This window comes from Alosa sapidissima, chromosome 21 (genome assembly GCF_018492685.1).
Source record: "Alosa sapidissima isolate fAloSap1 chromosome 21, fAloSap1.pri, whole genome shotgun sequence".
Classification (NCBI taxonomy): Eukaryota; Metazoa; Chordata; class Actinopteri; order Clupeiformes; family Clupeidae; genus Alosa; species Alosa sapidissima.
The window spans coordinates 16,714,433-16,738,669 of NC_055977.1; the positions used below are offsets into that span (position 1 = coordinate 16,714,433).

The window sequence follows — 24,237 nt, forward strand, 5'->3', positions numbered from 1 at the left end:
TCGATCGCTTCAGTGTAAAGAAAAAGAAGAAGAAGGAGAAGAAGAAGAAGAAGAAGAAGAAGGAGGAGGAGGAGAAAAAGAAGGAGAAAAATTAGGAGAACGTGAAGAAGAAGAAGAAGAAGAAGAAGAAGAAGAAGAAACCCAGATCATAAGATTCTAAATGAGAACATGGAAGCTGTGCATAAACAAGCCATCTGTTTCCATCTGGTCAAGAAATGTTCTGACGACATGCCAAATCATCACATCTCTTGTGAGGTTGACAGCAAATACACAAGTGAGCCGAGAAGGCATGAATTCATCCAATTCCACATAATCAAGATACAATGGCATAATCAGCATTCCAGGAACAACGACCAGAACCTCACATAATACAGAGCCATTTAACCATTCAGATCCATCTAATCCATCCATCCATCCAACAGTTCTCCACTCAGTCTTCAGTGAAAGCCATTTGTGATAACACTTTTCAGTTTTCCAGCAAGACAATGTTGTGATGCAGTAAACCTTAGATGAACACGCTGCCACACACTATGTGCATGTACACATGGTGTAAAACCACAAGTGGGATTAAAGGAGCCAAAATAAAACATATGTATGTCCGGCTTAAGCATCTTAAGATAGCCTATAAGCTACAAAGAGAAATTATGCTGTAAATTATTTAATGATGACATAATAATACCAGGAAAGATTTTAATAGCCACACTCTTATAACGAAATTATAAACAACACAAACTGTGTTGTCCCTATGTGGACAGAGCGATGTGTTAAAAAACAACACAAGTTGTGTTATTTTCAACACATACTGTGTACACTCTTAAAACAAATGACAAAAGCAATGTGTTAGAAACAACACAAACTGTGTTGTCCCTGTCTGGACATAGAGATGTGTTAAAAACAACACCAGTTGTGTTATTTTCAACACATTTGTTTTACTTGCACTTGAGTGCAAAGTGATCATGTCCATCATCATGACAGGAGGGATGAGGTCATAGTTATCTCTGTACATTCACTCCATAAAAATGCATGGACTGAATACTCTGGGGACTGGAGATGAGAGTGGCTTCTTCATTAAGCAAAGCTATATAGGATAAGCTTACCTCAAACATTACCTGGTCTCGCTAATGTACAGCTAGGGGAATTAAATGGACAGAAGACCAGCAGGAACCTCTAACAGACAATACCACCCAGCGACAGACACCGGTCTGCCTTTTCACAGGCTTTTCAACCTGTGACGCTCTTGCCTTTCACACTCAGTGATTTATGGGTAGTAATTACTCCGCAGCCAGTGACATCATCTCACCATGCAGGCTGCACAAAAAGCGACTAATTAGCTTTGCTGTCTCCTAATGCCAGCAGTGGCTGTTTTCTTATTCTTTTTTTTTTTTTTCGAGCCGGTGGAGACGAGAGGCATGTCAAAACAAGTTCCACCATCCCACAGCTATCGCGAACGTATATTCCCACTGGCTGGCTGCCATCATAATTAGCTTATTCAGTGAGCAAATAGACAGTGTGTGAGGAGGAGGAGAAGGAGAAAAGTGGTTGAAGGCTCGCTCTAGTATGTGCGAGAGATGGATGCCGAAGTGATGGGTTGGTGGACGGGACTGCTATCATTACGCCAGGCGCGGGATCACAAGCAAACTGGGGCGTTGCAGAGTCTAAACAACACCTGTCTGGGTGATGGGGGAGTATTAAGTCAATCCTCCATTCCCACATGCACTCATGCACATATGCACAAAAACACACTAATGCACATGCGCACACACACGCTTGCATGCACACACACACACACACACACACACACACACACAGTGTGTGTCTGTACACATATAGTGAGACAGGGGGTGGGGTGGGGGAGAGAGGGAGAGAAGGAAGAAGGAGAGAAAGAATGTGTGTGTGTGTGTGTGAGAGAGAGAGAGAGAGAGAGAGAGAGAGAAAGCCTTGATCATTTGGCATGTGATAAGCACATATTTCAACTTCAAAAACACCAGACACTGGGCACAGCTGGGGTGCTCTTTTCCATAATGTCATTACCCCCATTTTCAAAGGCTTAAAACCGACAAGACTCACTTCCAAAAAGTCTAACTTTTGAGCCATCACACCGAGTCATTATAGATAGGCAATGCAGAATTTTAGCTTCTTTTTCCTCTTTTCCTTTTTTTAAAAAAGGCACCCTGTAAGTCAAATGAGGTTGGTATCAGGAGGCATTGCTATCCTTTCTCACCCAGAACAGTGCAAATGTCTAAAAAATAGATTGCTCGCCATATGCCTCTGAGAATACATGACAGCCACATAGCAGTAAGTAAGTCTGTTTTCTGGTGCCCTCTTCAATCAGTTCACTGAGTGACACTATGTAATTCAGTGCCACAGGTGCTGGGAATTTGCAAGGAAAAATCTCCAACAAGTACATCTACAAATGTAGAAATTCCGCTCTCCTCAAAATCTGTGGTTGAGTTTGTCACTCTGAATGTACTCCTCTGTCAATGCATTCTCTTATCAAAGGTGAAGATGTGTGAAAGGAAATTCTATAAGATGGCCACATCTTTACTTTCACAGCCCAACTTGTGCTCTAGCAAAAGAGATGCCTTGAATGTGTCCGCTCTCTTTTCCTAGCAGTCAAGTAGTCACTTAGAATAATAACCCTGTTTATAATAACAGACTTATGATATAAATTATAATGAAAAACAATGTGAAGAAGTGATTTGGTGTAATTATGCAGACCCTCATACCATCTTTCAGTAGGCTTTAAACATTGTATGGATCATCTATTCAAAAGCTCAGGAGCATTTGGAATGATATCATTGCATTTTCATTGGCTTTTCATTACATCATTGCAATACACTCAAGGATGTCGTCCAATCAACATGGAAGAGCGTCATAACACACATTTTCGAACCTTACGACCATTAGAGTTTGACGAAAAACTCCTAACTTTTCACCTCAGGTCCAATATTGGTTTTCGGAAGTGGTTGATCATTATATAACCTTTGACTAATCGAAGTGACGCTGTCCAGCTCAAGCACTGCTGAAAAACCTGCAAACGTCGCATCACCCTCGGTGCTGAAACCTCTCATCGCGGAATCGTTGTCTCGTTCATGACTTTCGAATGTCTCAATTGCTGTAATGACAGAGAATCACACATTTCCAATTCTTGCCTTACAAGGCACCTTTATTTAATACCATGAAGTAAATCAAGCATGCCAGTGATGATCGACAAATCATCATTATCAACAAACATGACGTTCATTCATGTGACATAAAACAGAAAACTAATTTCCAGGTGTCTGAGCCGATGTTAACTTCATCAAATTAAAACATACCTTGTGGTAAGATTCAGTCCATACAATGTGACATCGTTCCATAAAAAGAGTTTCATGTCTCTTGAGAGGGTCTCATGCGCGAACATAATCCTCAAGAAACAATCCATTCAAAACGTGTTGGCAAAACTCCAAAGCCTCAGGTTGAACTCAGACGGCCAAGTTGATAATACTTGTTGACTTTTCCTTTGAAACAGGTATCACATTTTCTCCACGATGATTGTTTTCAATGAATATTGGACTAGGGTTAGTATAAACAAATATCTACCTCCAAGTCACCAAATATCTCAAAGCCACGTGTTTCCAAAAGTTTTGTTGTCAGCTAATACCCATTTAAAACGAATGCATACAGTTTTTCCCCTAATTCCTACCCATGCAATTGGCATGTATACAATTTACGCAAACCTCTCCAACTACATGTAACTAATCAAGCAGGATCATGTAACACGCAAATCACTTAAATTAAACGTTCTATTTTTTGCAATAAGACCTTCGTGTCTGTTTTTGAGAAATGTGAGAGTAAATTCAGCGCCACGAGCATATCCAAAAGCCTCCTGTAGAACAAAGGAATGCACTCCGCTTTTGTGCGCAACTTTGAGAGCTGACGCACCAACTCCAAGCAAGTTTTTTGAGGAGCCAATTCGCTTTCTCTTCATTATGTCAGTAAACGAACACTAATTTTAAATAACAGTTTCTACATTTAACTTAAGTAGTCGGGTCCTCTCAAGAAAACAAAAGAGTCAATAAGTTCCAGTGGTGTTTTTTGGATAGTGTTATGAAGTCTCTTTGTCTGCACGTGCGGAGACGACGTATTGGCCGCGCCTCATTCATTACGCATAGAGCCCCGCCCTCCGGGTACAGCAAGGCGCGGCGTTGTGAAAGCCAAGACTCTCCCATTGGCAGAAAGTTCACCCAAATCTATGATTCTCATGGAGCACTATCCTCTTGTGTTGCTAAATTAGCAAAGAGCTGTTTCAGGTTATCTCCACACTCCATATAATCCAAGCAGAGCGGAAAAAAACAATATTTTTTGTTTCACATGTATATTTTGAGTATGTTATGATTGTCTTGTTGACTTTTCTGCAACATTTAACACACACACACACAGAAAGAGAGAGCGAGAGAGAGAGAGAGAGAGAGAGAGAGAGAGAGAGAGAGAGAGAGAGAGAGAGAGAGAGAGATTCTCACAGTCCCTTTCCAGCCATTGAACAAGCCTTCTGCCAGGACATGCTTTTGTTTGTTTAGGGCCAGGCAGCCCACCTGAAGGTCAAAAGTCTCAGTAACAGGTCATGACCCTAAGCACCTCATTCATCACTTTGTCAGGTTGTTTAGAGAGTAGTGGAGAGACATCATGGTTAAATGCACACCATGGACTATTTCAAAATGACCATCAACATCAACAATGTCTGAAAAACTGCATGCACTGCCAGGCAGACACAAAATGCCTCATGATATTTGTATTACGTGTCAGTGGCTATGACAGTACACCCGCTCTCACTTATCTTTTTTCACCATTGCAAAGGGAATGTTAAAATTAGGTTTTACATATCATTTATAACAAAAATAACTATCTCAATCCCAAATCTTAAAGACCCAATGGCAAAAAAACAACTTTTTAGTCATTTTAGCATTTCAATTAGGTGTGTTACTAGACATACCATTAGCGAGATAAGCAGTAAACACCATGGTGAAGTCTTTCTGGTTTAGATGAGCAGTGCGCTAGTTGATGTTTCAGAACATCTTGTCCTTGTTGTGTTGTGTGACAATGGATGGAACCCAATTCTGACTGATTTGCAGAGTGGAGTTTTCCCAAATATTTTTTAAAATAGTTTTATTGAGGATGTATCTTACATTAGAACAACATTGCTAGCCACTTGATGATGTCAAACCGAGCTGTCAAGCTGGAGGAGTTTGTATAGCAGCAGGGACGAGGGCAATTAGCTCCCCACTTTGGAAATGAGGAAGAGGGAGTTGAGATGCATACAAGCCGTGTGTGTTGTAGTGATTGTGCCTACCAAATTTGGTTAGGATTAGACTTTTACATCAGATGATATTAGCAATAGAAACAGTACAGGCCACAACCTGAAATCTAAGTTTTTCAGCATGATCTGCAGATGTACTGAATTTTGTGATTTCAGGCTTTCAGAAAATAGACCAGCGTTACTGCTTGGACCCCTAAATATGTATCTTTCAGGGTTAACCCTTGTGTTACCCTCAAATCTTACCGACATGCTTTATCCTTGGGGTCAATTTGACCCCCAGCTAAATAAACCCTCAGAAAATGATTATAATTCATATTGTTATCCAGTTTTTTTGTGACAGGTACTTAACAAGAGTGTATTAACCACCATCAAAAGCCCTACAAAACAACCCCCCCCCCCCCACACACACCCCTTTATGAACCTTGGAACCCTGGCTGGCAATATTGCCCATCCAGTCTCAGCAGCCTAAAGGCTTGCTGTTGCTTCCCCTTTTGACTTATACAGTCCTGCCAAAATGACTTATATGTAATATGTACTTGTGTATGTAATAATGATAATAACAATATGTTCTCATACTATTACAATAATAATATCCATAATGTGTCAAATTCATTCATTCATGTATCTTATACAGCAGGGGTCAAACTGACCCCAAGGAACATCAATGTACAAAATATTTGTACAGGGCATTGAAAACATATTATTGTACAAATGCTAACTCTGTTGTGCCCTTCAATTGAGGAAAAGTCATGAAATATGAAGCAAAAAAAAAAAAGTGAACCATATACTGTATCATATATTATATATGACCACCATAAGTGTAACATATATTGTATGATGTTAAACGTTGCTTGGGGTGAAATTGACCCCAAGGATAACAGGAGGGTTAATCAATGGCTAGAGTGCATATAAAAGGCCATAAAAACATTATTGACAGGACATCAGTGGCAAGAAAGGAAATTAATATCTTGAGCACAGCTTAGCCAAGTCATTATCATTTCATCAGATAATCATTCAAATGCTCAGCACAACTCACTCTACTCACTAATTGCAAGAGTGTGTACCGAGTGTCCATGCTTTTGCCATGGAAATGTGGCACACAGTGAAAAGAACATACAATTTGGTGAGCGATAGGTACAAAATACTGAAGATAAATGACGCTCTATATTGTGGTGGTAACTATAAGATATTATATCATCTAACAAGTATAGGCCTACTGTGATTTTATTTATTTAAAAACAATATTATTTCTTCCTCAGAAATCCTAAATTATGTAGCATTTTTCATATCTATTTATTCATAAGACATGGGTTGAGCATCATTATGTAATCATGATAAGCAACGGTTCAAACCATTGCTCCCTGGCTGCACAGTTTATTGATCCAATTAGCTCTATAAATGTGCTATTCAAAGACATTTCACCCATTCTGTCATTGCATTTCAATGATGCATAGATGTATGGGTATTAAACTATATGCAAGATCATTCTCTCTTTTTATTTCTTTCTTTCTCTCTCTCTCTCTCTCTCTCTCTCTCTCTCTCTCTGTGTGTGTGTGTGTGTGTGTGCGGCATGTGTATGTGTAAGTACCTTGATTGTACTCACAGCAAAGTTTCATCAGATCTGTCATTTGTCCTTCATGCATTTTCATGCCGTGTTGTGTTCTAGAGTATCTCAGATAGTAATATACAGAGGGCATAATGTATTATGGAAAACATGTCATCACTTGCAACTGCATGACCTGTGAAAATGAATAAAAAATACAATACGCAACAGTAATAACTGAGAGGATATGAACATGCGTTTCCTGACATGAATTATCATGGGGTGCTGGGACTGCTTGTCAGATCAATGAACAGATCCCAATTAATCTGACAAAATCACTGCACGGCTCCACCTGTGAGTCTTTAAGGCGCAGTGAGAAGCATGAACCGATACACAGCCATGATAGGAACACACCATCAAGACAAATGCTTAAACATGGTCCCACATGCAGCCGTTCATTTCCTGTCTTACACTCCCGTTTTGTCCTCTGTCCCATGTGTGGGGTTGTCTGCCTGATAAAATTCATATCTCTGTCCTCCAGAAGCGAGCTGCCACACAACAGCCAGCCCCGGCCTCCTCCTTCTCCTCCTCTCTCGCCCCTCATTTCAAGGGATGTGGCTAGATTTGCGTTAAATACCCCAACATACCCCCCACCCCCCCCCATCTGCCCAGACCAACAAAAAAAACCCCAATGCACTGAGAAAGAATTAATTGGTTTCAGCAGCCGTACCCTGTGCAATCCACTCAAAACAGCCCCCCCCCCCCCCCGCCCACCCGCCCAGTCTCCCGGAGGAGACGTCTCATCCGTCTGACACCCCTCCCCCCACGGAGGAACTGTCTAGACCCCTCCTTTCCTGCCTGCACCCGTGCTCGCTCACTGCACGCTGTACCAGACTGGCTCGTCAGGCAAAAGTCTCTCCCTGCTCAACCGTCAGCTGAGACGGGACAGGAAGATTACCAGGAGCTAAGCAGTCCTAGCGCACATGGCCCACCTTAACCGGGGATTTTTGTCTGTCTGTCTCTCGGTCTGGCTCTCCTTAGAAATGTCAGACAAGGTGAAGTATGTAGAAATTTGGGTTCTGTTCTTTACCAGTAGTACTCAACCAAACCCCCCAACCCCAAAACCATCCCTCCATGTTAAAATCTGTCTAGAATTGCGTGCACATGAAAGGGTAAAGGGTGTGTGTGTGTGTATGGGGGGGGGGGGGGGGGGGGGGGTGGTCGGGGGGCATGCAATGCATTTTCCTTTCCTCAGGCTTCAGCGTCCAAAGGCTGCCCACGGTAAATGTCATTACTGAGGGTCCAGACCTGCCAACACCCCCACCCAACCCCGCCCCCACCCATCTCTGCCGTGGCCCTGTTGCCCACAGGTCATCCTAACACACACACACCCATCCACTCCCCCACTCACTCACACACACACACACCATCTCCCCCACTTCCTCCTCCCTGGCATGGGTGGCTGGCTATCTGTGTGTCTGTCTGACAGCTCGCCGTCTGTCACAAAGAGCTTACATGGAGTAATAAGGCAGCCGAGCTGGGCGTGGGTCGGGAGGCCAATTGTTATGCATATTTTTTCATCAGTGCCACAATGCATCAGTCAACAGATGATCCTTGATCCCATTGAACATTATGAGATCTCAGGGGTTTGTTTGGTTTTGCAATATTAAACTTTAATAGCAGTCACTTGACTGCTTGACTCTCATTGTAGTCAGGAAGAAGTCAGGTGTGAACACAGGGAGGTGTGTCCATTCCACATGGGTAATGCTGATAATATTAGTGAAGTGGTGACACTAGGAGTAAAATATTTATGCATAGAATGAGTGCAACCCTCACTACATCATGCGGTTGAATAAGGGCAGCCATTTGCAAGATGTGTAAATCCACGTGTGTTATGGCCACGTTGGATGCATGCCGTATTGCCGTGTCACACCAGGCACCTCCCAGTCACACTCACTGTGCAGCAGAGGCAAAGACTGGCAGCGGAAACATGAATTAACACCAAGGCAGACGATTGGGGATTCAGTTCCAGCTGATTTTATTTCCTTCTTCATGAAAAAACAACAAAGTTCTGTACAGAGGTCTGACAGGCAGTGACATGACACAATTGGCTGGCATTGAGTACTCTACTCAATTGTTGAGATATGGCATGATTAGACAAAAACAATATTGTACACATCATATTGCACAAAATGAAAACGATAAAAATGCATATAATATATATTTTTTTTTCAAAATCATGAACAACAACCTTAAACATAGGGACGTATAAAGATAAAAGTTCTAGTGCCTGCCATGGTATTGTCAGACATAAACACGCAGTCTTTGCTTAATATACAGTCAATGTACATAGATATTTTCACGTTGATCATTTTTTGTTTAAAACACAACAGCTCTACATAAACCTGAATAAGAAGTACAAATGCTATTCGCCATGCCATAGTATACTAAAACAATTAGCTACATTTAGCCAACAAGTAGAAAAAGATTAAATATCCTAATACAATTGAGTGAAGCTGTACTTCATTGTTCGCAAACTCAATAGGCATTTAGAATGTGTTTGTAATTCCATCCAGTGGTTAAAACCGAACTTTTTTTCACTATAAAATCACAAAGATGTTGTTTAGTTTAAAATTCTTATTAAATGTACAGTATCTCCCATTAGGACGCAAAATATGCAGACATCGCTGCCGCTACACCTTCCTGCATGCTCGATTGTTTTGTCTGGTTGCTGGAATTGAGATACTGTGTCTTTAAGAAGCCTGTAGAGTGACACTGTAAACATGGTTAGGGGGCAGATTTTAAGACAACCCAACCCCCTGGACATAAAAATCGGAAATCCAAACAGCGATATTCACCGATTGACACCCCCTCGATAGATTTTATACAAAAATACACTTAGAAAATAATGAAACATTTAATCTCCTTTACGTGTGAGAAGTCAACATTTAAATAAAAAATGATACAATTCTAGCCCTTCCGCGAAGGAGACGGACATGTGCATGTGTACACGAGACCTACGAGAACAATAACTCAAAAATGTTTGGCCTGTATTTAAACACGTCAATATAAAATGCCATCTGAGCACAGAAAGATAAAAAGGAGAAAACACGAGGATGGAAAAAGAGGAAAAGGCAGAGGGAAAAGTACACGCCTCTGGAAAAAATTTGGTCCTGAATTGTAGTGTTGAAAAGTGAAACGCATCTGCGATGCATTTCAGTCCTGAAAGTTACAGAAGCTGGTGATTGTGTTCCTTTTTGCGTCATCAAACATTGCGCCGTCATTACATTTAAATTAACACTAGTTAAACTGTTAGACAGTTCTTACATAAATCTCAAAACGAGAGCATGCTTTTCGGTTCGTAAGTGTTTTTTAAGCCACCACTTTATGGTACATAAACCATGTAGATGATGGGGGGTGAGGACTCTCCACTGTTTCACTCATGTTCCACTTCCATTTCTTCGGCATACCCTGGTCAGACTTCTCTCAGAGTCCCTTTTCATCGAAACAGTTCATTCGGGGAGACAACCTCAACTCGCCCCGGTGCAAACGTCTCAGGCTCACCGCCTGCTTCAGTAAGTCACTGCGTCTGGAGCACACACTGGCTGGCATCATCATCCCTCCCAGCTACCAATTGAGCAAGCTAAGCATTTTCATTTGCGCTCTTGTCAGGGGAGAGGGCACCCGGAGTCCTAGTTCTGTAATTTCAGACACACATGGATCGTGTGGTTAACGGGGCGTTTTCTGGCTTGTTTCAACGGGACTTCGCAATCCTGCTTATCTTTACGAAAGTCATAAAGATGTCATCACAAGCACTGGCTGTGTTTTCTAATGGCAATTCTGGACTCTTTAAGCGTTCAATAAGTGAATACTAAGTTAGAAATGGTCGACTCAAGCCAGTCCCCAGATATCATTTCGCTCACCTCAGGAGTGCAGTAGTCGGGGAACTCAAAGTGGGAGCCAGAACCCGACTCAAAATTAAAATCCAGATCTCTGTCCAAAGCCGCCGAACCTATGCTGCCGAGAGACATGCTGTCGAAGCCGGGGCTGGGGTTAAGGTCCAGCAAGTCATCTTCGAATTCCTCATCTGAGGAGGACTGTGATGAGGAAGAGTGGGAGGCGGACGGTGTCGGGGATGACACCCGCGTGTAGTTCAGGCGCCCGGCCGACAGTGTGCTTGGGGAGTCGTCCCCATCTTTCCCGGTCACTCCGTCCTCGTACAGGCTGAGGGGGTCAGACTCAGCCGAACTGCTGAGGGTGGGACTCGCTGGCACAGCCACGGAAGGCGGGCTGCTGTCATGGCTTCTCCCTCCAATGCTGTGAGCACGCTTGGCTGGCTTGTCTGGTATCTGCTTCGCTGCTGAGGCTGACTTGGTCTTGTACAAGGAGTAGTGGTCTGTGGGGACGGAGTGTGAAACTTGTTCAGGTGAAGTCGATTTGGCGCTCCCCAGCCCTGACTTGTGCGTCCGGCTGAGGGATTTTGACCCACTGGACTTCTTAGATGAACACTTGCTGCTGCTCCTGTCCCCCTTGTCTCCCGCCTTGCCGCTGGACGACTTGACTTTCTTCCGTGGCCGGTACTTGTAGTCCGGATAATCAGCCATGTGCTTCAGTCTCAGACGCTCGGCCTCCCGGATGAAGGGGATCTTGTCGCAGTCTTTAAGCAGTTTCCAGCGCTTGCCAAGCCGCTTGGAAATCTCAGCATTGTGCATGTCTGGAGACTGTTCCATGATCTTGCGCCTCTCGATCTGCGACCATACCATGAAGGCATTCATCGGTCTTTTGATGTGCCCACTCGGGGTCTTGCACCATGCGACGTCCATCTTATCCCCGGTCGAGCTTGGGGACCCGGGAGTCGGGGATGCGTCCATGTCTAAGTCCATTTCCCCAGATTCACCGGGAAGCACGTCAGTGTTGTCCGTGGTGCTCGTCTGCTCCACCATCGCTCAATCTGTTCACATGCGCGTTATCAGCAAACTGAGTTGAAATGACAAAAAAATCCTCAGCCGGTTAGAGTGTTCTGTGGTGTAATAACAGTCTGCTTGTCCCAACAGTCTGAGTGTAAGTGAGCACAGTAAGGCAGTAGGCTAAGTAGCGATGCAGTGGCCACGCGCGTAAAAAAGTTAGGGAAAGTGTCTGCTGTTCGATCCGTCTCTCTATTCAGAGCAAAGTCTGTTTTCGTGTGAGCACGGCACAAAACAATACAACCATATAAATAAAAGTCTTAAAATTCCCAGTGTCGTCTAACAACTGCAGAAAGATGTTCAGCTGCCGGTCCGACTGAATACGAGTCCGGTGCCACTCTGGGCAAACAGCTGCAGAAAACAGTGGAACTTTAACTGGAGATATGCCTTGTCTTCCGCAAAGGCTGCTTTAACATCATGCATGAAGGTAAGGAGATTGCACACTTTCATAGTCCGATCTATCGCACACTATTCACAAGTTTGTATAGTTCTTGTATAGGCGCTTCACAAGGATTTATCCCTTTCTGAAGGTATAAAGGCAAGGGAAATCAACCAATCCGCTGCTGTCTCCAGCCTGTCTTTGGCCAGAGACACTCCCCGCCTGCGCTCATTGGTCGAATATTGTATCTAATAATAATCAGCACATGCAATGAGGAGCTTTCTGACTGACCTCATTCCATGTCTGAACGGCAAACTTAGTTTTAAAGGTACATGGTGTACTTTTCTTCCTTCCATATAGATCATGCTTGGACACAGGCTACATTACACCACTTTAGTCGGGACAGTGAGGATAGGTGATTGTGATATTAGATCATGTTTGATTATGATTATGTAAACCACGGCGGATGCCACAGTGTAGTTCCGCAAGGGGAAAGAAAAAAACAAAAACAAACATGAACTCAATCAGGGTACCAGTCACGGAGTTCATGTAGAGTCGCGTTTATGGTCTCGTTTACGCTATATATTAATTGTATAATTTGTATTTATTTATTCATTTTGCATACGATTAAAAAAACATATCGACGCAAATAAGATATGGATACCCCGTATTCAGCTGACAACATGTGCACCGCGTTCATTTAACAGGGGCAAGACGCACAAGTGTTCCGCGTTGACCTGCGCGGGCAGAACGCACAAGAATGTTTGTTTTTAGTCAGTGCTGCAGAGCTCTCGCTCCCTCTGCAAGGCTAGAACGCAAAGGCGCATCAGGCAGTTTTTAATTTTCCTCACAGCCTATAGGCTACTCGCGTTGAGTGGCTTCGCCACAGTGAGTGTCTGTTTCTTTCATTTCACAGAATAAAATACTTTTTCACAATAAGTTTTCTTGTTCTTTGTTCTTCCCCTTTTTCTAAACTAAATCTATACATTAGTAGAATTTTAAAACATCTTGTATAATAATCTAGCCATAACCATGCTTTCATAGCACATTGGCAAGTCCTCTGTGAAAATATATATTCCCCTTACGTTACCTTGTGGGTTCATTGAACAGCAGTGTATTACCATACATTTTCTAACCACCGCCAGATGGCGTTGTACAGCTGATAAGAAGGAGATGTGGTTATTTTCTTTTGTTCGCATCAAGATTAAACAGCGTGGACCATACAAATAATTGCATAATGTCAATGGAGCAGTTTGTATAATATATAATTTTTATCGTTATGCTCACACGAGTATGGAAGAAAAACAAGCTACCAGGGTAAGAAGATTGCCCTTACACAACTCAGTTCAATTGTCAGGCTACACTCGAGGTAAGTAAAGAAAATGTGAATTACTAAAAAATAACAACGGATCAGACTAGACAGATATGACAAGATAGACTTAAACAACTAGCAACAAGTAACAAGATAGAAAACCACATCAGCAGAACAGGCCAGTAGACAAGGTGAAAGGAGGAACACATGGCCATGAATTCTGAACTCGAGTCAACTGCAAGCCCAAAAGCCTTAAGAAATGGATGAACAGGCCTTCAATCACGTGCTGTTTGTTTACACGAGTAGAATGCCGCTGCCCTGGCACCAATGCAGTCTGCGATACAGAGTAGCTCTTTGTCTCTGGTCTGGCGGAGATTGTTTACATACGATAAAACAAGGTCTCAGCAGTCATCCGTGCCGAGCTCTCTTCCAAGCTCTTCGTCACTGAATATAATGTAATACAATGTAATGACGGCTGGACATTCTCTTGTTACACTGTACTGGCTAGTTTATTACAAAAACAACGGGTGAAGGTTAGGGTGAGGAGTCTAATGCTTATTTAATGTCTCCCAAATAGCCAACTACATGGGCATTTAAGCCCAGTGAAGTGTTATTATATTCAGGTAGTTACCTTTAAAGCCTTTTTGGCATCAATTTTAAACTGCTTTGGGTCATCTGACCAACTGAACATTTAGGCTAGTTGTCACTACACTTGACTAATGTGTGTGTGAACAAGATGGCAAACAATAATGGCAATGTTCCAATGTGCTGTTTATCCTCTGTCTTGGTCCGAGCTTCAGGGTAATGTGTGTGTTCAACGCGCACGGCGATAGTGCGGCTCCTGTGAAGTAGATATTTAACGTTGCGATTATTATGCACAAGTGTGGCACTAAGTGTTTAAACAGGTGTGCCGCAGAAGGCCTGACGCACCTTATCTTATCTGTGAGGGAGGCAGCTGGCTAGCGAGGAGACCCTGTCAACCATTTGATAGCTCAGCACTTTTTTTTTTTAAACGAACTGGGCATTGTATACTCACTCCTGAAGAAAAAAGTTTTGTTTTTTTTTTGGGGGGGGCAGTATCTCAGCCAACTCTCACCAAGGGTGAAAAACTGAATGGCCACCTGCACCATTCAGGGTTTACACCACCATGAGTCATGTGTAGTCTTCTGTAGTGAACTGAAAGAAAGACAGAGGGGGGGGGGGGCAATTTCAGGGGGGTTCAAGTAAGTGTGTCACAGGTGTGACTTTTCAAATTAAAGGAACGTGAGGTCAAAGTGGTTGGGCATTAACATATGAAAGTGCCCTGAAAGTTGCTCCTGTGTCACCTGAAACCACAATTCACCTGTGATCATCATAAGGTCACATTTAGGATATTAGTGCGCATGGAATTTCTGCTAATAAGTAGATAGATAGATAGATAGATAGATAGATAGATAGATAGATACGTTATTGATCCCTAGGGGACATTCAAGGTCTCAGTAGCATACAGACAACACACACACATTCACTAACAGCAGAAAAAGTAAATAAAAGTATATAATATAAAAACACCACTAAGCAATAAGGACAGTAGAAGATAAAGAATATACTAAATATACTAAAATACAAATTATACTAACTAACACTTAATCTAAATCAATTCTAAAAACAGTATCCACATAGTGGTGATTAATCAGTCAAGAGGCGCTTGCAATGACTGAGGCAGGGACTGAGCCTGTGATTCTCTAAGCATAGTAAGGTATGGTAAGGTGCTCTGTGTGAGTGAGTGTCACGGTGATAGTGCAATGGTGATAGTGGTCATGGTGCAAATGAGTAAGTCCAACAGTGCAACAGTGCAAGAATAAAGTCTATATATCTATCTATATATAACTATTTTAAGAAAAGGTTTAAGTGTGGCCACAGTTCGGCTGTGGCATGGAGGGAGGGGTTATGCATATGTGCTAATGTGCTAATATAGCACGCAAACAGTGAGGCAGAAAGACAGTGGTAAAAAGTGGCTAGTGGACAGACAGTATCCAAACATGGAGGGGGTGAAGAGGCAGACAGACTATGCAGAGAAGTCTATCTCTCCTCTTCCCTTAAGTGAAGCATTGAACAGTTCAATGGCCCTGGGGACAACAAATGACTTTCTCAGTCTGTCTGTTGTGCAAGGCAGTGAGCGAAGTCTCCAGCTGATCAGGCTCTTCTGCTTAACAATAGTGTTGTGGAGTGACACTCATTGTCCAAGATGTTGATCAGTTTGTTCAGGGTCCTTTTGTCAGATATTGAAGTGATGCACTCCAGTTCAGCTCCCACTACAGAGCCAGCTTTTCTTACCAGCCAGTCAATTCGTCCCGCATCCTTCTTCTTTGTGCTTCCTCCCCAGCATACCACTGCATAGAAGAGGACGCTGGCAACAACAGACTGGTAGAACATCCTGAGGAGCTTGCTGCACACATTGAAGGACCGCAGCCTCCTCCGGAAGTACAGCCTGCTCTGCCCTTTCTTGTAGAGTGCATCAGTGTTGGCTGACCAGTCCAGTTTATTGTCCAGGTGGAGACCCAGATACTTGTAGGTGCTTACCACCTCCAAGTAGAACACAGTGAGGCCATTCATGCAGGTGAGGTTGTCCACAGTCTCGTAATTATAATTGCCCAATGATATGATACCCATTGAGTGCTTGGATTGTGGTGCTTTCATTCAGGTCTTTTTACTATGACAAGCAAAGGGGGACATGTAAAAACATCATCGCTGCCATTGCTGATAGGAGATCAAACAGTCTGAGTTTCTGAAAAAACACAGAAGACAACGGCAACAGTGCAGCTTTGCTATTCACCTGTGATTACTGTGCAATCCAAGCCACCACCACCCCAACACTGCCCCCCCCCCCATTCACACTTTGCTTGTTTGTTGCCATGGAAACACCCCAGTGTTTGCTCTCCAAACATATTCAGATAAGAGAATAGACAATCCCACCCGGCTTACAGCAGCTTCACTGAGCCATGACACTGGTTCGGACAGGGAAATGTGCGCCTTCTTTATCAGCCAAGAGGAAATTCCCTCAACTGTGTTTGTATCTCACTGTTTTGAATATGCTGCATAACAACTCACTGATGTGATAACACACACATACACACACAATTGATGATCGCTGCTTTTGTTTTGTGCAAACTGAGCAAAAATGGACTGTTTTTGGTAACGTTTCATACAGACACATATGGAAACTGCAGGGTTGTTGAGTAGCATTTCCAAGAGGCCACACATGCAGTGAAGACTTGAACCAGCTGGGTACAAAACAGCCATTGAAACGGCATCCCAGCAAAGAGAGAGAGAGAGAGAGAGAGAGAGAGAGAGAGAGAGAGAGAGAGGCTTAGCAAATCCAAGTCAGCCAGTGGGGGGAAAGGGCAGGCAGTTAAGGGATAGTCTCGGGGACTCTTGCATGAAACAGGGCAGAGTCTGTCGTCAGATGGCGGGTAGGGGAGTAAAAGTTATTCATTACATCTCTGTCCCATCTCTGACTGCTCTCCTCATTAAACGGATAATTTCACCAGCCTCCCTCGCTGCAACGGTCACACACAATAGAGCCCTTGTGTCAGTGTGTGTGTGTGTGTCAGTGTGTGTGTGTGTGTGCCTGCATGCGTATGCGTGGGTCAGTGTATGCATATACGTGTGTGAGCATGTTCCACCAATGAGAGGAGGCTAATTTCCATAGAAATTGTAAATCGTAGAGAGATAGAGGGATAAGTAGAGAGAGAGAGAAAAGAAAAGAAAAATGGGACTGGAATGGTTCCAAAATAGTCAGAAAGTCTCCCAGCCCGAGTGCTCTGCAGGTAGGCTCCCTTTGCGCTGCCTGTTCGCTTGGCTTCAGCCCTAGGGGATTAAGCAGTTAGGTAATGTGTACCCCAGAGACCAAGCCTGCCTGGCTGTGCTAAAAGGGTGGTTGAGCAGGGGAATTATGGGAAATTCACAGAGGACGGTAGGTAAAGAGGGGTGGGGGGGGGGGAGTGGTGCTGGTGGTGCAGCAGGATGATCAAAAACCACATTAAGAACAACAAGGTCATGTAAATGAGTCGTTTTTTGGGGGGGTGGCATGGTGATGGTGGTGGAGGAGGGGGAGTGGGTGCAATGCCTGCTGCACTTGTACCTTACGGCTGGAGGTGAATTTAGAGGAGAACAACAAAGTCATTCTTTTATCCTTTCACCGAACATAGAATTTTTTTTTATTCTTTTTTATTCTCTCCCCCCACCCGTCCCCACCCCACCTCCTCTTCCAACTTTCCCACAGATGCTCTGCTCTTTCCAGCTCGAGGACCCAGGGACATTTACACTCCCCACACACACACAATTTTGCCTTCCTCAGCAGTTTGAAAAACTGCTTTCATCCCCTAGAGTGTGTGTGTGTGTGTGTGTGTGTGCTGGGGGGACAGATGTCAGGACGGGCTGTTTCGGCAGTGGTGACCGATCTGCCACCGCTGGCCTCTCCTCCTCCTCCTCTTCCACCTCCTCCTCCTCCTTCTCCCTCTGGTCTATTCCCCATAGCACAACTGCAGCAGTAGCTCCAGCACAACAAAGCACTCCCTGAGTCTGCAGGGCTCCAAAACAGTCACCTCTGCAGCTGCCGGAGGTCCTCAAGTGCAGGAAAACCACAGAGGACGGCCAGGCCTTTGACGGCTCCCTCAAACGGACTACTTGGTTAGAAAAGAAAATAGATTGGATATAATGCTTTCCTTGTTCATTTTTCACGGCGATGGAATTTGCGGAAAGGAGTGGTTACTTTTAGGGCATGATGTGTAAGCTTAGGTATTTCCAGTTTTTCTGGCGAATACTCAGAAATGACTGTGAAATTACATTGAAGATTCTGATGAGGAACACACAAACAGCAATGTTCAGTATAATAGCAAGGCCAGTGAATATTTTACAGGTTCAAGTGGATGTGAAATACATTAAAAAACATGAAACTGGACCATGAGAAGGCTCACAAGAATTCAGTCTGACAAGCACTTTTATGCTGGTTTGGACAGGGATAGTAAGGAACTATCCCTTCCTGACCTTGTGTCGGCAGGAAAAAACATTCATATCTGACTGACACTTGTGACCAATCAGAGAGACAGAGCTAAAGGCAAGATGGCTGACCAAAGGACTTGTTGCTTAGGGTGGAGTGGTTTCTTGTCAATCACAGCTCCTGAACGTCGCCGACCCCCTTTTGTCCCCCACAGGTGTCTGAGCAAGTGTCACCATCGCCCCAAAACAAAGAAAACAAACAAACCGAAACAGTCCAAAGGACACATCGTCCTCAAGCCGACCTCATCTCCTCCAGGCTGCAGTGTAGGTTGTCATGGAGGTGGTGGGGGGGGGGCTCTTTGCTCTCTCCTCCATCTCATACACCACAGGTGTGCGGGTAGAGCTCAGTCACCCGTGTCGACACACTGCCAGACGCGCCGCCTCTGTCTGTCAGTCATGAGGGGGGGGCGAGCGTGCTAGGAAACCGGGCGATCCAGCGCAGATGGAGCCTCCGCAACAACAGACCCCATACAGAGACGGAAAAAACGAAGAGGAGAGCCGCCACCCAGACGGGCTGACCTACATCAGTACTGCTGGCACACCCGACAAAACAAACCAGGGAGGGAAAGAAAGGGAGAAAGCGAGAGAGTGACAGAAAAGAAGGAGAAAGAGTGAGAGAAGGATAGAAAAAGAATGAGGATTTATTTTGGAGTAGTTTTTGCGTGCCATCTTGCCTGGATTTGTCATGTAAATACATTCAGCAGTTGGCGCATGATGCCAGTGCAGCATTTGTTATTGTTTTACTCATCGTCACAGTCTGGTTTTTGCATGTCTGTTGTAAATAACATTATTTGAGGCTCAACTACCATGGCAAAACAGAAACAGACTATATATATATATATATTTTTTTTTTTTTAAATATTGGAACCATTTTACCCTTACATGACTGTAGATTTAGAGTATAAGGAGTGTGATGTATATAGTGCGACATATGGTAGCAAAGGAGATTTGCTTGTGATTCTATGTAACGTTCCAGTGAGGAGCGTAATGTGGATGGTCTTGTGTCTCTGTGAGAGGTTAGGGGTGTGTGTGCTTCATGTGTTTTTGGCAGAAGGGGCTGTGACATTTTGGGGGCTGCGAGTTGATCAGTGGATGAGGCTTGATGATACAATTGTCGGTTTGTGAAGACGCTCGACACTGGGCCAGTAGGTAGAACTGGGAGCCGAAGCAGATGCGGAAACGCAGAGAGAAAGTGAGGGTGAAGAGGAACGCATAAGGAAGTTTGGAAGAGAGTGAGAGAGAGAGAGCTGCATGCTAGAGAGGAGAGTTGGAGTGCACAGGAGAGAGAGAGAGAGAGACCGAGGGAGCTCAAAAAAAAAAAAAACAAGAGGGGGAGACACAAAGAGCGGATCGTCTGAGTTATCTCTCTCGCGTGCGACTGTGCTGCTGTTCCATATCAACGTTGTGTCAATTCCTTTTTCCAAACAGCGAGGAAGGCAAGACGAAAAGTCAGGTGAATGCATCGCTCCGCGATTACCCAGAATCCTCTCTTCTCCATCCTCGTCTTGCAGCAAGGTGAACGGCGAGCGATGACATGGCACATCAGCTGATTGCTTTGTCACGGCGCCCGGGATTTTATTTATTTATTTATTTACATTGCCAGCGCCACAAGTCTGGCTCCAGCCGCTCTCTCTCCCAGACGCACTGCGACGCAGCCAGACAATGGAAGAGGAAGCATCGGAAGGCACAGCTGCACCAGCAGTCTCTCTTTTATCCTAACAGGGACAGGAGTTTCGGCTGTGTGTGTCTCTCTCTCTCTCTCTCCCTCCCACTCTCCTGCGCTCTCTCTCGCTCACAAGCTCTCACTCTCGCCTTCCACATCCAACCCCAAAAAATGATGCGCCTCCACTCTCCTCTGCACGTGGCGGGCGCAAGGGGGGCAAGCACTTTCTCCCCGCAGAACAATCCGAGTTGTGTATCGAAGACAGCGAAGACAAAAGAAAGAAGTGCAGAAGCGACAAAAGAAACGACAACAACCACAAGCGAAAGTTGGAATTAGTGCTTCGTCTTCTCCGAGGAACAAAGGATTTGGGGGGATCCAGCGAACAGGATTTTTTTCCGTGGAGTTTTGTCTTGCGCCGTTCGTCACGGCGCCCGCTGTAACCGTCGTTTCGGAGCGAGAGAGCGATTAAATGCGCTCCCAAATTTTTCCGTCGGACCTCTTGCAGGTGAAATGGGGTTGCCATTGCGGAGACCGCGCGCATCGGGACATCAACTTGTCTACAGTTGCAGCCGCCTGGAGTTCGGAGTCGGGCATCCGGCCGGTGATCGCTGGTCAGGCCCCGTTTCGCCGTTCGTTGCTACGGTTTCGCCTCTCACCTCGGCTGCTCTCCCAAAAATCTCGCTTTCCAGTGGTGATGAGGTCTGCTGGTTACTCCCCCACCACCACCAATCACCATCACCACGAGAAGATGGTAGACAGCTCGAAGTCACAGACTACACAGACGTGCAGTTCAGACCCCCGGAGCCTCGGCAGCCGCACTCCGCAGCAGACAGCCGGCTAGCGAGCAGACGCGCTGACCTAAATCACAACCAGTCATGTCTGGATGGAGGCAGAGCGAGGGAGAGGGAGAGAGAGAGACCGACAGAGTGAGGAGGAGAGAAACAGGGAGAGAGAGGGAGAGGGAGGGAGGGAGGGAGGAAGGGAGGGAGAGAGCGAACGAGCGAGCGAGCGCGTGCCGGAGAGTGTCTCAGACACGTAGAAACACACACACGCAGCATCAGTCGACGTGTGGAGAGTTCCAAAACCACTGCAATGCAGCCAGCCGGTGCGTGAGACGAGGACGAATGAGCACAGATTTCAACAAAAAAGGACAAACAAGTTCTCTCTTTCTCTCTCTCTCTCTCTTTCTCTCTCTCTCTCTCTCTCTCTCTCTCTCTCTCTCTCTCTCTCTGTGTCCTTCTCTGTACCCTTGCTTCCCATCCTTATCAGTTATCAATCAAGCTGTCTGCAGCTGTGCTCCCCTGGTGGATTAACCTGTCTATGGCACTCTTCTTATCAGACTGCTGGAGGGACCAGGAGAAGAGAGAGAAAAAGCGAGAGAGACAGAGAGGGCGTGAAAAAAAGGAGGGAGACTGCAATATCCTTCTCTTTCTCTCTCTCATCCTAAATCTCCCTCCATTTCTCATTGTCTCTCCTCTCTCTCTCTCTCTCTCTCTCTCTCTCTCTCTCTCATCCCATGTCTTTTTATTGTTCGGTCAGTGCGGCTAAACCCGTATGTGTGTACGCAGGAAGGCATGCAGCTGTTGGCAGGAGTAAACCACGTCGCACGCACGCCGCACCACAACAAAAGGGGAGCCAGTGCTAAGACTGCAGTCTGCAGCAGCACCACCTCACATGAACCGAGGTAAGAGGACCATGCTTCTGTCTCATGCTCACTCTCACGCTCACTCTCTCTCCCCCTGAGAGTCTCCCCTGCCCCCCCCCCCCCACACACGCACACACACTGACTGTGTGTCTGACTGTCGCACTGTATGAACCTGCTGACTCTCATTGTGTTTGTCTGTGTTCACCTAATGCTCACCTCACCTCACCTCACGTTACCTAGCTAACATCTCCCACGTACACAATTTCATATGCACGGACATATAGTATGCTTACATATGTGTGCACACATTGTTATTTCTCCGACAGTAGGACGTGCATTGCGCTTGACTTAGATACAGTGTAAGCAGACATACTCTGGAGAATACAAGAAGCTGCTGACTGGCGTACCGTTATCATGGTGGTTTGTCTTTCTTGGCTATTTTCAGAAACTAAGGTAAAAGACTGTGTTAACTTTGAGAAGTTGATTTTCAAAGAAAATCCAATTAGAGGCATTCATCATAGCTACCACCAGTCTGTAAACTTTACTCCTGTGGAAATACAGACAGTTAGAGAAAAAGGTGGAAGTGTTATTAAAACAAAGTCTCTTGTGAAAACACTGTGTGTTTGGCAAAAGCGAAAGAATATGCATAGATGCCTGCTGTTATATTGGCAGTAATGTGCGTGTGAAACGTGCCCAGTAGACTGAATCATTCATATTCCACAACTTACCATGATTTATGCATGACTCTGACAACAGATGAGATAACATTGTTGTTATGCTTGGCTTGCATATTTAGTACTGTCCCTGCGAGACATTGAATCGTTCTGGTAAACTACACATAGGCAAACTATAGCACAGCTATTATCTGAAACTTTCAGGGAACAAACTTGCCTTTCAGTGAGTTTGCATTGTCTGGTACAGCACTTTAAAGTGGCCTTGTCCTTCATCCAAATAGGCAGCAAATGATTTAACCAAAGTGGAAACCCTAGACATAGACCCACATTACAATTCAAATGGAGATTCAAATCAGGACATGGATTCAAATGCAAATAAAAGACAGAACTGCCGAGTCCACGATTGTGTTCTAAGTCATCTGTTTTATGGAGTGCTGCGATTTGAAGAGCAGCTGTCCTGGCGATGGTCTATCGTGTCCGTGTAGGCCAGGTCTGTGGTGTGTTCACACGGGACCAGGGGTGTGAAAAGACATCGGAAACTGTGAGCGAATCCCTCTCGAGCCGCTTGGCGAGATGATGAGAAAAGTGGCGGCGTCTGTCAGCTCAGGTTGGCCGAGAGGCGAGAAAATCGCTCAGAACTGACAGCCAGAACCTCCTTGTCAGCGCCTGTTTCTCATGGAGGGTTTGCACAGCACACGGGCTTGTCTCCGTGTCAGGGAGCGTAGGTTTAACTTTAGAACACCCGTACCGTGGGAACTTTCAGCGCTGTGGTTTTGTTTTTACCCAAAAAGCGTCAAAAAGGTTTTTTTTTTTTACAAAACCGACACCCTTCCTCGGAGTGAAGTAGCCCTTCGCTCTCTCTTTCTCCTGCGGATCAAACCAGTAATTTGGCACGTCGTAAAATGGGTTAAATCATGTCCAGAGTTTTTTTTTTTCCTACTGGGGGTGCTAACAGCCCAGATATGTGTGACAAGAGCTGAACGTCAGTTATGCAACAGCGCATTAATCAATCTGGACGTCAGAAGCCCCAACGTCTGCTGGCCAGACCAAGGCCCGTGGGTCCGGGTCCAGCCCTGTTCGTGTCACTGCTATACTTTAGACTCAGCAGAAAAGTGGGTCACCCCCTCCACAAGCTGCCAAATCCAACCCTCTTCCATATGCTCAGGAAAGGGAGGGAAAAAAAGCACATAGAGCTCTCATTTGCCAATTGCTCTGCTGCGGCCCATACCATGTCTTTCTTGCAAAGCATAATTCGACAAGCTTTCAGGCTCACTTTGAAGGTTGTTCATTCCACCCCACCACCACCACCACCCCAACACACCGAAATGGCCTCCTTTGTTCAAAAACAACTACTGTACTCAATCACTCTTAAGTGACTTCAAAAGTAGTAGCAAGCCCTCGGGTGCCCCTCGACTCATGCGAACCAGCGTCGTGCCATGACAAACACCGAACATCTGACTGCAGTTGAGGGTTGGGGCCACGGACCGTAATTGTGAGTTTACGGGCAAACAAGCTTTAAATAGCTCAGACCCCATCTTCTTATGTTTCCAAAAGAGATTCCGTATGTTGCGGTGAGGCAATGAAAACTAGGGCTAGGGACCTAAAGAAACAGAGGGTTCTGAGAGGTTTCATATGTATCTCTTTTTTCACCATCTTCTTCTCTCTCTCTCTCTCTCTTCCAAATCCCCTATACATCTTTTTTATCTTCATCTCCAAATAGG

General features: G+C 44.8%; 1 protein-coding gene across 1 annotated transcript; it reads right to left on the reverse strand.

Moving 5' to 3' along the window:
* Window positions 1-8,860: 8,860 nt before the first annotated feature.
* Window positions 8,861-12,272, reverse strand: sox4a (SRY-box transcription factor 4a). Its single transcript, XM_042077104.1, has one exon. The coding sequence runs from the start codon at window positions 11,780-11,782 to the stop codon at window positions 10,697-10,699; it is 1,086 nt and encodes a 361-aa protein (XP_041933038.1). The 5' UTR covers window positions 11,783-12,272; the 3' UTR covers window positions 8,861-10,696.
* Window positions 12,273-24,237: the final 11,965 nt, after the last annotated feature.

Excerpts from the sequence above, each read along its gene's own strand:
- sox4a (XM_042077104.1), bottom strand. The coding sequence starts at position 11,782 with ATGGTGGAGCAGACGAGCACCACGGACAACACTGACGTGCTTCCCGGT.